General features: G+C 46.7%; 1 protein-coding gene across 2 annotated transcripts in view; it reads left to right on the forward strand.

The window, feature by feature from the left end:
* Positions 1-5,657, forward strand: part of SERPING1 (serpin family G member 1) — a 21,010-nt gene extending 15,353 nt beyond the window's left edge. For both annotated transcript variants that reach the window (XM_070428035.1, XM_070428034.1), the window contains exons 5-8: positions 829-1,029; positions 1,224-1,363; positions 4,123-4,342; positions 5,248-5,657. In XM_070428035.1, coding sequence (XP_070284136.1) covers positions 829-1,029; positions 1,224-1,363; positions 4,123-4,342; positions 5,248-5,501 — 815 coding nt within the window. In that variant the 3' untranslated portion in view covers positions 5,502-5,657. The remainder of the gene's footprint in view (positions 1-828; positions 1,030-1,223; positions 1,364-4,122; positions 4,343-5,247) is intronic.
* Positions 5,658-12,084: the final 6,427 nt, after the last annotated feature.

Below are 12,084 nucleotides of genomic sequence, written 5' to 3' on the forward strand. Positions count from 1 at the left end.
CATCAATGGGCTGCCTCCTGCATGCCCCCTACCAGAGATTGAGCCCACAACCTGGGCATGTGCTCTGACTGGGAATCGAACCAGCAACCTTTCGTTGCACAGGGATGACACCCAACCAACTGAGCCACATGGGCCAGGGTAACACTCTGGCTTTTTTTTTTTTTTTTTTTTTTAACTGATGAAAACAATACTTGTTCATCGTAGAAACTGAGAAAATACAGAAAAACAAAGTGTGTGTGTGTGGGGGGGGGGGGGGAACACCCTCTTTTTAGATATGGGAAAATATGGCATTTGAGTAACATTGTATTTACTTATTTACTGTAAATCAACTTGATCCTCTGTTTTGCTGGGTTGATGGTAAATACAACTGCATTCAACATCAGTTGTTTAGTCCAGGAAAAGTTCCTCTTTCAGACACTGTTTTCTTTAGTGGATCTGGGCTTTGGCGAGCCAAAGCCAGGAAGTCCTACTACAAACTTTTGCTGAGGCTGGGAAGCAGGCTCTATTGCCTCTTGAATTAAGAAAAGAAGGGAGGGAAATACAGGTAAATGGAAGTTCCAAAGTACCTTGCCAGCCATGCTCACATGGCAAGCGAGGCAAGGGGGGCCTGGGATGAGTTCTGCTCCAAGTTCAGGATTTGCCTTCTTTGGGCCTCATTGTCACATCTGTACGAGGAGTGGCCTGGACCCCTGCTCCAACATGCTGTGTTCATTGGAGTGAGCACCAAGATCGACAGAAAACACCCCCCGTCTCTAAGCCTGCTCTTAGACGCGGGGAGAGTGTTCAGGGGACTCATGCCTCCTTCTCTTGACCTCTATCCCCCACCAGACCTGGCTATAAGGGATGCCTTTATGAACGCCTCTCAGTACCTGTATGGCAGCCCCAGACCCCTGGGAAATGACAGTGATGCCAACTTGGAGCTCATCAACACCTGGGTGGCGGAGAACACCAACCACAAGATCAACTCTCTGCTAGACAGCCTGCCCTCCGACACCCGCCTTGTCCTCCTCAATGCTATCTATCTAAGTGGTAAGGGGGCCCTGGACCAGGTCATCTTCCCATCCTGAATCCTTCCTCCCCTCCTGGCTTCAAAGCCCACCAGACCCCACATTCCATGACTGGATCCCATTGTACCTGTCTTACCCTTGGCTAACGGGGACTTCAGCTCTATGTCCTTTCCCCACCTGTATTAGAGTAACTGGCCCCCTCTCTCTCCCCTCTAGCCAAGTGGAAGACAACATTTGATCACAAAAAAACCAGGAGGGAGCCCTTTTACTTGAAATCCTCAACGATAAAAGTGCCCATGATGACCAGCAAGAAGTACCCGGTGGCCCATTTCACTGACCCTATGTTGAAGGCCAAGGTCAGTCCTTGCCTCTTCCTACTCCTGTTTCAGTGCCTCCTGTGTGTCCTGATTTCTTTTCTGCTGTGGCCACATTTGTTTGGGGTGCACCCTTACTAATTTCTACTCCTTCCCTCTGTACTTCCACCCTACCTTTTCTCCTTCTTCTTTCTCCAGCCTTGGCCGAGGCAGGCATTGTATATTTTAGGCTGGAAAGCAGGATTCTAAAGTTTCTTCATTCATCTCTACTCCATCAAATGGCAAAAAGTGAGTCGTGTTTCTGTCCTGTGCATCTGATGTATGCATGCATGTGCAGCATGCATATATGTGTGCACATGGACAGGTATAGCTGTATGTGTGTACATGTGGTATGTGTGCGCACATGTGTTTAATGGCTTAAGTTCCTTAGCAGAATTTGAAGAGTATCATTTCAGTGGATGGGGAAGGAGGGAAGACAGAAAATATGGAGCCCAGAGGATTCTAATTAATAAAATGTCTCATGCCCAGTGATCAGATGTGCCTTGTTAGGACATCAAGACACAGACCTATTAGATAGAAAACAGTGGGAGGCACCCAGGACTCCTCCAGGCTGAGAAGTAAAGGATGTGTCCTGGAACACGCGGGCTTGTTTCTACCTTGGGAGCGGGCCTTAGCTTTCCCTCTGCCTCGTGCCTCTTCACTCAGATTTTCACATAACTGTGCCTTCTGCTCATTCAGGTGTCAGCTCAAAGATTATTCTTTTTTTTTTTTTTTAATATATTTTATTGATTTTTTACAGAGAGAAAGGGAGAGAGATAGAGAGTCAGAAACATCGATGAGAGAGAAACATCGATCAGCCGCCTCCTGCACATCCCCCACTGGGGATGTGCCCCCAACCCAGGTACATGCCCTTGACCGGAATCGAACCTGGGACCCCTCAGTCCGCAGGCCGACGCTCCATCCACTGAGCCAAACCGGTTTTGGCTCAAAGATTATTCTTTAATCAAGTCACTTCTAACAGATTACACTTCTATAAACCATTTGTTCCATTTACAAACATGGTTACAAATATGGTTAATGAATATTCCCATAAGCACTTTGAGCTTATGGGTATACTTTATAAATATACTTTATTTTCTTTTTAAGTATACCATATACCTGACAGGGCAAAATTACAACCTTGCTTGGCCACATCTTCCAAACACCTGTGAACTGAAAATTAAATTTAAAGAGTAAATCAATTTTAACCCCAACGTCTCAACATCATTCTCAAACTTAGTGAAATTATCTTATACCTTTTTGCTTAGAAGTATAAAACTAGTGTGTCTGATTTTCTTAAGATTATCCTGAACTAACCGTCTGATGTGAATACTATGAAGTCGGTTTACTTTGTCCTTTCCATACTTAATTCTGAATCTTCCTAAGACTTAAAGAGTATTCATCCAGCTAGGGGGATTAGAGTTACCAGCTCAGGAATGTTCAGGTTACTGGCTTGGAAATTCAAGGCCATAACATGGTACGTTTTAGTCAGAGACTCAAGATCCATACACAGGGTGCGTACTGCCCCGATGATCCCACCCTAGTTGAAGCCTCCATCAACAGGGACCCCCATGTCCATGCTCCTCAGTCAATAGCAATTTATATCCTGCTTCTTCTGGGCCATATTTTCAAATTCCAACAATTGACTAGTTTCTGTTCATTTCTTCATTGCTCACTTGAATTCCACAGTCTAGATTCTTCTCATCCATCTTTCAACCTCAACCACATGCCCTTTTAATGATATGCTGTTATATCCTATTCGTCTAAGGCAGCGGTTCTCAACCTGTGTGTCGCGACCCCTTTGGGGGTCGAACGACCCTTTCACAGGGGTCGCCTAAGACCATTGGAAAACACATATATAATTACATATTGTTTTTGTGATTAATCACTATGCTTTAATTATGTTCAATTTGTAACAATGAAAATACATCCTGCATATCAGATATTTACATTACGATTCATAACAGTAGCAAAATTACAGTTATGAAGTAGCAACGAAAATAATTTTATGGTTGGGGGTCACCACAACATAAGGAACTGTATTAAAGGGTCGCGGCATTAGGAAGGTTGAGAACCACTGGTCTAAAGTGTCACTCTTGGCACTATTGACATTTTGGGTTGGATAATCCTTTGTTATGAGGTGCTATCCTGGCATTGTAGGATTTAGCATCATCCCTGGCTTCTACCCCCTCCTCCAGCTGTGATAATCAAAATGTCTCCAGATATTGCCAAATGTCCACTCGGGGCGAATTCACACTGGGTTGAGAACCACTCTATTAGACCCATGAGTCCTGCACTTTTCTTATATTTTTGTCTGGCCATCAGTGAAAGTCCTTCTACTGGCAAACTGGAAAGGTAAGCTAGGACCCACTTGTATAAAATCTTGAATGTCACAGTAAGAGATTTATACTTACTCTCGTAGGCACTGCAGAGCCATCAAGTCTTTCAAAGGACTGACCCGGTAACTCTGGTGGCACCCTATGCACACTTGAGAGGAAGGGAACAGGGTTCAGAAAGATCAAATCACATTGCTAATCAGTGGTAGAGTCATCTTCAGCCTGTGTGATCAGAAACTTGTGCTCATTCTTGTGCATCTCACCAGCACTGTTCACCTGGCTGGCATCCCCATTTCATGGCAAAACCTGGAAGCCCGAGTCTGGCTGCTGTTTGCTGAAATGGCACAGATTGGAACAGCAGACTGAAGATCAGCCTTGGGCCCCAGAGGGTGGGAGGACTGATAAGGTGCATCTTTTTTCCTCCAGGTGGGGCAACTGCAGCTCTCCCACAACCTGAGCTTGGTGATCATGGTACCTCAGAACTTGAAACACAGTCTCCAAGACATGGAGCAGGCTCTCAACCCCTCCGTCTTAAAGGCCATCATGAAGAAGCTGGAGATGGTCAAGGTCCAGCCCACTCTCCTGATGCTGCCCCGATTCAAACTCAAGAGCAACCAGGACATGTTGTTAATCATGGAGAAACTAGGTGAGCCCTGGCAGCTCAGAGTAGCTCCCAGATCATCAGAGGAGAAAAGCGTGGCAGGAAGGAGGGAGCCCCTAAAATGCACTTAGCACTCTCTAGAATACTTTGTACATCCATAATCTCAGGTTGTCCCTCGATCCTGTAAGTTAGAGGGATTTGCTATTATCTCATCATATCATGAGGAAATGACTCAGAAAGTTTACATAACTTAGCCAAGATCCCTTGAGCTAGGTAGAAGTGAGCCAGAGCACCAATCCAGGTCTTCAGCTCTCTTGACTGTTTCCACTGTGGTTCATTGTGACACTGTGACAGGTGACGTAGGTGGGCCATGGATGCTCTTCCCCCACAGACATTTCATAACACTCAACCATCCCACAGATTGTGCAAGAAGCACTCAGGATAAGAGGGTAACTGGAGGCTTCTGAGTTTAGGAGAGGCAACAGAGACTCCATTTCCTAACCTTTGGCCTCACTTCCTGACTTTTGACCTCACTCCCAGATATATCGCTTCATATTCTGTTCAAGAACTTGACCTCCTAATAGATTATCTTGTTTCCTAGTATAGGACCTCATTTGATAACACATGACCTCTTTCTGATATAGTTCCTCACTTCCAAGGTCCTTGTTGACAGAGAAGCAGTGGCATCATTTTTCAGGGTTTGGGGGGGAAGGGGCAAGGCCTCTCACCACTTGAGAGAAAGTGGTAGTTGGTGTGAAGGTGGGCCTCCTGGCAGAGGATCCCAGGAACTGGAGCAGAAGGTATGATATATATTTTGATAAGCAACAAGGAGGAAGAAGATAGTCTTGGGATTTGGGACCAACCCAGAAAATTCCCGACACGTGTCTCCCAACAGTTGAGGGTTTCGTTGCTGGTCTTTGACTCATTATTTTTCTCTGGTTATGCCCTAGAATTCTTTGACTTTGCCTACGATCTCAACCTGTGCGGGCTGACAGAGGACCCGGACCTCCAGGTTTCTGCGATGAAACATCAGGCGGCGCTGGAGCTGATGGAGAGCGGGGTGGAGGCGGTGGCGGCCTCCTCGATCTCGGTGGCCCGCAGTCTGATGCTCTTTGAAGTGCAGCAGCCCTTCCTCTTCCTGCTCTGGGACCAGCAGCACAGGTTCCCTATCTTCATGGGGCGGGTGTACGACCCCACAGCCTGAGACCTGCAGGGGTCAGGCTAGGGCAGTCCCTACCCCGCAAGCCTCTGCTTGCCCAGTCGCAGCTCTCCCTGCTGCTGCCCGCCTAAAAACCACGTTTTGCAGCTTTCTCTGGTTCAAGTTCACTAGACTCTACAAATAAAACCTGGCAGATCCTGACTTCCTCTCTCATTTGCCTTTCCATTTAAAGGACAAGGGTAACCATGCCCTTGTATCAGCTAGCTACTGCCTTGTAACGAGTCACTCCCAAAGACTGGCTTCATACAACAACTATTTATTATTTCAGCCAAGCCTCGGGTTGGCAGAGTGATCTTACTGATCTGGCCGGGACTTGGTTGGTCTTCCCCGGGCTCTGTGACACAGCTGTGATAGTTGGCAAGAAAGGAGTCAGAAACAGGCTATCTTTTTCACTCCTCTGTGTCTCTGCTGGCATCAAATTTACCATTGTGCCATCAGCCAAAGCAGGCGAGTCACATAGAAAGACCTGAAGTTCGAGTAGACAGGCACTGGAGTTAGAGGGCAAAGTCATTCACTGGAGGCTATTCATGCAATCCGTTTATGCCAGTCTGTCTCGATTATTTGCCTGTGACAACAGTAACTAACAGTGTTGGGAGCTTACACAGGTGGTCTGCTGAGAGCTTTACAGATGTTCATCCTCCACAACTTGATATGTAAGCTCTCAACTTGGAGGGGCTCAGTCTTGCTCAAAGTCGAGCAGTTAGGAAAGGCGGACCTGAGGTTCGAAAGCATGTCTCTGTGACTCAAGTCTAAGCCCAGAGCCACTATCTCTGTCTCTGCCCTTCTAGCTTAAAATCCTGCCTTTTTTTTTTTTTTAATCCTCACCCGAGGATATTTTTCTATTGATTTTTAGAGAGAGTGGAAAAGAGAGGGAAGGACAGAGGGAAATATCGATGTGAGAAAAGCATACAGATTGGTTGCCTCCTGCAGGAGCCCCGACCAGGGCCAGGGAAGAGCCTGCAATGGAGGTACCCGCTCTTGATCAGAATCGAACCCGGGACCCTTCCGTCTTCAGGACGATGCTCTGTCCACTGAGCCAAACTGGCTAAGGCAAAATTCTGCCTTTTCTTAATATTTTCTTTATTCAACAAATACAGTGCCCTTATGTCTGCACTATGCTAAGCACAGAGGGCATAAAGATGACTTAAGCCAGTGCCTGCCTTCAAAACCTACAGCTTGATGAGGGAGACCCATGGGAAGACAGATGTTAACACAGCGCTCTTTTCATCTCTAAAGATGTCTTGGTGTGTTTTTCTCGCTTCTAGTTATCCTCACAGATTCACTGGTGCTCTGGTTGTTAGCCCTGCTGTCTCCCTCCTTCCCTTTCTCCCTCCTAATCCCATCGTTTTGTCTGTCCCCTGTCTCTGTTTCTTTCTTTTTCCCTCATTTCCCCACTGTGTGTGTCTCCTCTCCCTCCCTCCCCCTCTCCTTGGTACAATGTTGTCCACCCAACGATCTGACTGCAATTCTGGGTTTAGCCCTTCTGGCTGCAGGTCCCTTCATCCTTGGCCCCTCCCCCTTGCTCCTCTCCCCAGCTGTCACACACTCAGACAGGTTCACAACCACAAGCAGCCCAATGGGTACGTGTACTCCCCACAATGACAATAGGGATTCAGCTGTCAGTCTACAGCCATTTCTCAAGCATCTATCCTATAGGGTCTCAACATGGATCAAGCTAGTCCTGCCCGAAATATTTCTATGGGGTGAGTGTGTTTTTCTTTGTTTTTGGTTAACTCTCATCTGAGGATATTTTTTCCACTGATTTTTAGAGAGAGTGGAAGGGATGGGGAGAGACAGAAACATTAATGTGAGAGGGACACATCTATTGATTGCCTCCTACACACACCCCAACTGGGGCCAGGGATTGAGCCTGCAACCGAGGTACGTGCCCTTGACCAGAATCAAACCTGGGACCCTTCAGTCCTCAGGCTGATGCTCTAACCACTGAGGAAACTGGCTAGCGCATGCATGAGTGTTTTTCTTAAGGCCATCACAGCCACCAGGATGTAAGCTCACATCCCTGCTGCCCCCACTCAGGAACTTCTGCCACCTGAGGAACTGGCTTCCCAGTTCCCCTCTCACAGAGTACCCTGGTGAGAAGGAGAAACTGAGGCATAGGGGCAGGGTGGTAACTCACCTAGCTGGGTACTGCCGCTGGGCTGGCAGCTGGCAGTCCTTGGGGCTGGTCCCCTTCTCTATGGCCTGAGCTGAGTGCCAAGTTCTGGGCTGACATGCAGGGTGGGAGGTGACCCAAGCTGCCAGTGTGTTCTTTCTGGTTCGTGCATGCTTTGGTTGATGTCAGGGGTTTCTGAGAGGGGAAACAAGAAGACTGGGTTTGAGGATTGTTTATGGCTTAGCCGCCTACCCCATCCTCTAACACCATTGGCTTCCCCCTTAGGACCTGGCTGCCCATGTGGGCAAAACCTCCGATGCCATGTCAGGTCCGAGGCCTTTCTTGCAGCTCAGTCTCCCAGCCAAGGCTCAGAACCAAACAAGAGTCACCCAGACTTGACTTGTAGCTCTGGGGGCGTGAAGAGATCACCACTTCACATTGGGCTTGATTGGCAGAATGGTCTCTGTGTGCCCAGCCTTTCTCAGTGCCCCTGATGTCGATCTCTCGGGCTGCTGGGAAGATGCGGAATTTCTGTCTGGGCTACTGTTAAAAGCAGAGGCACCTCCCAAAGTCAGGGGAACTGCCCCCTCCTGCGGGAGAGCCTGATGTGATGAAATGTGACTGAGCAAAGGCAGGGGGTGGGAAATGATTCTGATCCAGGGGCACAGCACTTGGCACGTTTTTACCCCCTCTCCCTCATGCTGAGAGCCAGGTATTATCCCTGCTTGTGAGATAAGGAAGGGAAAGCTCAGAAAGGTTAAGTAACTACCCAAAGGTCACACAGCTGTAAGGTGATCCCACGGCTGAATTCGAATGCACTCAGTGGCTTATTTGGCCAGGCTTATTTCCTTTCTGCCCAAACCAGACTATAAATTAGGTCTGTGTTTTTTTATGCCCTGCACCCTGTGCCCCCACCAAGCCTAACAAAGTGCCTTTACACTGGAAAAAAAGACAATCTATTGAGTGAATGATTGAATGAATGAATCACCACATCCAGGTAGAGGGAAAGAAAAGATTCTTATTTATCTGGGAAGAGTAGAAAATCTGGAAGAGAAGAGACTTTTCTGTTCTGAGCCTTTTCTTGTAAGAGAGCATGTGTCACTTGGGGGGCGGGGGGCGGTGTTTGTTTAAAACAATAACATTTATTTAGCTCATGAGTCACTGCGTCTGTGTGGGCCTGGCAGGTTTAGCTGGAGCATTAGCTGAAAGGTGTGATGAGGTTTGGCTTTGCTGAGCTTGTATAGTCTCTTTCATTGTCTTTGGCCTTGGCTGAAAGGAATCAGCTGACAGCTTCTGCTCCTCTTGGACTCTCATCTTCCAGGAGGATAGTCTGGTCTTACTCATATGTGGAGGTGGCAGGGGTCTAAGGAAGTGAGCAGAGGCAATATAACATCACTTCTGCCTCATTCTATCAGCCAAAGCAAGTCATCAGACCAGCTTAGGTACAGAGAGTAAGGAAAACATCTCTACTTTTTTTTATGTAATTTTTTTTAGAGAGAGAAGAAGGGGGAGAGAGAGAGAGAAACATGGATGAGAGAGAAACATCGGGGATGGAGCCCACAACCTGGGCATGTGCCCCAACTCGGAATCAAACCAGTGACCTCTCAGTGCACAGGACGACACTCAACCAGCTGAGCCGCACCAGCCAGGGCAAAAGTTGCCGCTTTTAAAGAAAAGACTCTGCAATTATTAAATGAATAACTGTGGCCACTTTTCCAATCTGCCACAGTGGTCTTACATATTTGTAGAGAAACTATTAACAATTTCCCCCAGCAACTTGCTACTTTTTGTCTATATCATAATATCAGAAACGATTTATTATGTGAAGTTTCAAGTTTCTTTCACATCATTTTACTCTTTTCTGTTCTCTCTGTCATATTTAACCCCTGACTCCTCCATCTGCATGTGTCACTCTTGAGAAAGAGGGCCATGCATTCATAGACACACACACCCCTAAGGCCCCCACCCACCCGCCCTGCCCTGCAGTCCTAGTCTGAGCGGCAAAGTTCCAGTGATCTGCTTCCCCTCCCCAGGGACACAGGCCTCCACACCTGGGTTTGGTTGAGGGCTTCCTGAGAAAACCCTGAAGCGTGATTGATGGTCCATTGCAGTTATTCCTTACCGCCACATGGTGTCGCTGTTGAAACTTTGTCTTGCATAGCCTTTTGGACATTTGTAATTTCCTGTGAGGTACCAGGTTCTTAAACAACCACTGTGAGGATTTAAACTTTGATCTGAAGTTTACAGTTCACACTTATTCAGCCACTGTTTCTTTTGTTTGTTTGTTTGTTTGTTTTGGGGGGTATCTAAAACAAAACCTTTTTTTAAAATTTCTTTATTGATTAAGGTATTACATATGTGTCCTTATCCCCCCATTTCCTCCCCAACCCCCACTCATGCCCTCACCCCCCTGTTGTCTGTGTCCATTGGTTAGGCTTATATGCATGCATACAAGTCCTTTGGTTGATCTCTCCCCCCAGCCACTGTTTCTTGGAGATCAATATCTTCAGGTTCTGCCTGGATTCTGGAAGGCTTCTGACCTGAGCCACGGGTTGTGTCAGAACCATCCTGGTCCCTACAGATCTTTAGGGCCAAGGATGATAACCACAATAGCAGCAAAACAACACGCATTGAGCACTTACTTACCAAATTGTCAGGTGCTGCTGTGCTGAGAATTTTTCATGGATTACAATTCCTTTAAAGGGAGACGACATGTGACGTAAGACATCGAATAATTCAAGACTTGTGTGGTTTGACACTATATTTTCCAGGCAAATAAGTGTAGAAGGTGGGGAGAGGAATCCTTAACCACTGGAGCATATGTTTGCCTGTGTGTTATTTCTTATTCACTAAACTCTCTAATGTTTCACAGAGTTGCCCCTCCTAAGGTAACTGCTTGGCGCATCATGGAAGTAGGTTGGGCTGTTTCCTGGCGTCTTATCACATCTAACTCCCACTAGAAAGCTATTGAATTTGGAGAGTGGATTTTGGCACTCATGCCATCAGTTATTAAACTCTAAGATAACATCATTCTAGGATACAGAAAGTATTTTAAATGATAATGCTGTTTATTAAAATAACAGCACATTAGTCATTAATGTCACTATCAGAAGTAGGAGGAGCATCATGGACAGCTTGGTTCTCAGGATATAACATTGATGGCAGTTACTTTGCAGCGCAAGTGATGCTGTCATGTGGCAGGGTCTACAACCCACTCACCTCACCAACTAGGACATCATGCAACCCTGGTGAGTTTTGTTTTTTTTTTAATTTAAAGGGATTTGCAGTATTTCACATTTGCATCATTCAAATGTATATAATATATGATAGCACCACACCATTTTTCTCCCCTTTTTGTGAATGAAAAATAAAGTCTTAGAGAGCAATTAATCTACTCCTTCGAGGTCTCAGCTGGTGAATAGTGGAGTTGGGAGTAGACCCGAGTGCTCAGTAACCTGGATTTCATTTCTCTCAAGGTAATTTTATTTTAGAGAATTTACTGATATTCTTTGTTCTAAACTTTGGTTGAAATTACTCTCTACAATTTTGAAAGAAATGTTAGGGAAATATGAATTCCCCTTATCCCAGAAAAACCCGTATGCAAGCCTGGCAGGAGTGGCCCAGTTGATTGTTGGTTGAGCGTGTCCTGTGCACTGAAGGGTTGCCGGTTCAATCCCCGGTCAGGGCACATACCTGGGTTGTGGGTTTGCTCCACCATCAGGAAACATACGGAAGGCAACTGATGAATGTTTCTTTCTCACATCAATGTTTCTCTCTTTCTCTCTCTCTCCCTCCCTCCCTCCCTCCCTCCCTCTCTTCTCCCTCCCTTCCTCTCTCCTCCCTCCCTTCCTCTCTCTAAACATTTCCTCCAATGAGGATTTTTTTAAAAACCTGTATGCAAATTGGGACAGCCCCTCCATCCTGACCTGCTGTGGCTGCTAGGCTGCTCAGGGAGTGGCAGCTCCTTGGAGGCACGGAAGCTTCTGCTACTTCTTCCCTCAGGACAGGGGCTGCCTGCCCTGTGGATAACAAGACAACGAGTCAAGTGACTTCTTGAAACTGAAAGTCACTTCAAGTGACCCAGACAAAAGTCTAGCATTTCCCACTTTTCTCCCATGGCATGTTTTAATCTTTGTCTTGACTAGCAACTTAGCACGAAGCACACTCATGTACATGTCAGTACACACATAGTTGCAGATGTGTTCACACACGCACTGGTACAGGAGTCACAAATATGCACACACACACATGTACATGCGTGTACAAAAAGCACATGCACACCAACCCCTGGGAGTCCGTGCCAGAGTTTCAGGACAAACTGTACATCCAGTCCAGCCCCCCTCCCTGAGGAGGGCCTCTGGCCATGGAGCAGGGAGCTCTCCCTCAAGGGAAGAATCTCAGAGCCAGTCAGCACTAATTACAAGCCATGGAATAGGCTCATCCATCATCCTGGAG

Source organism: Myotis yumanensis, unplaced genomic scaffold (genome assembly GCF_028538775.1).
Source record: "Myotis yumanensis isolate MYYU_CA2020_CCGP unplaced genomic scaffold, mMyoYum1.0.hap1 SCAF_10, whole genome shotgun sequence".
Lineage (NCBI taxonomy): Eukaryota > Metazoa > Chordata > Mammalia > Chiroptera > Vespertilionidae > Myotis > Myotis yumanensis.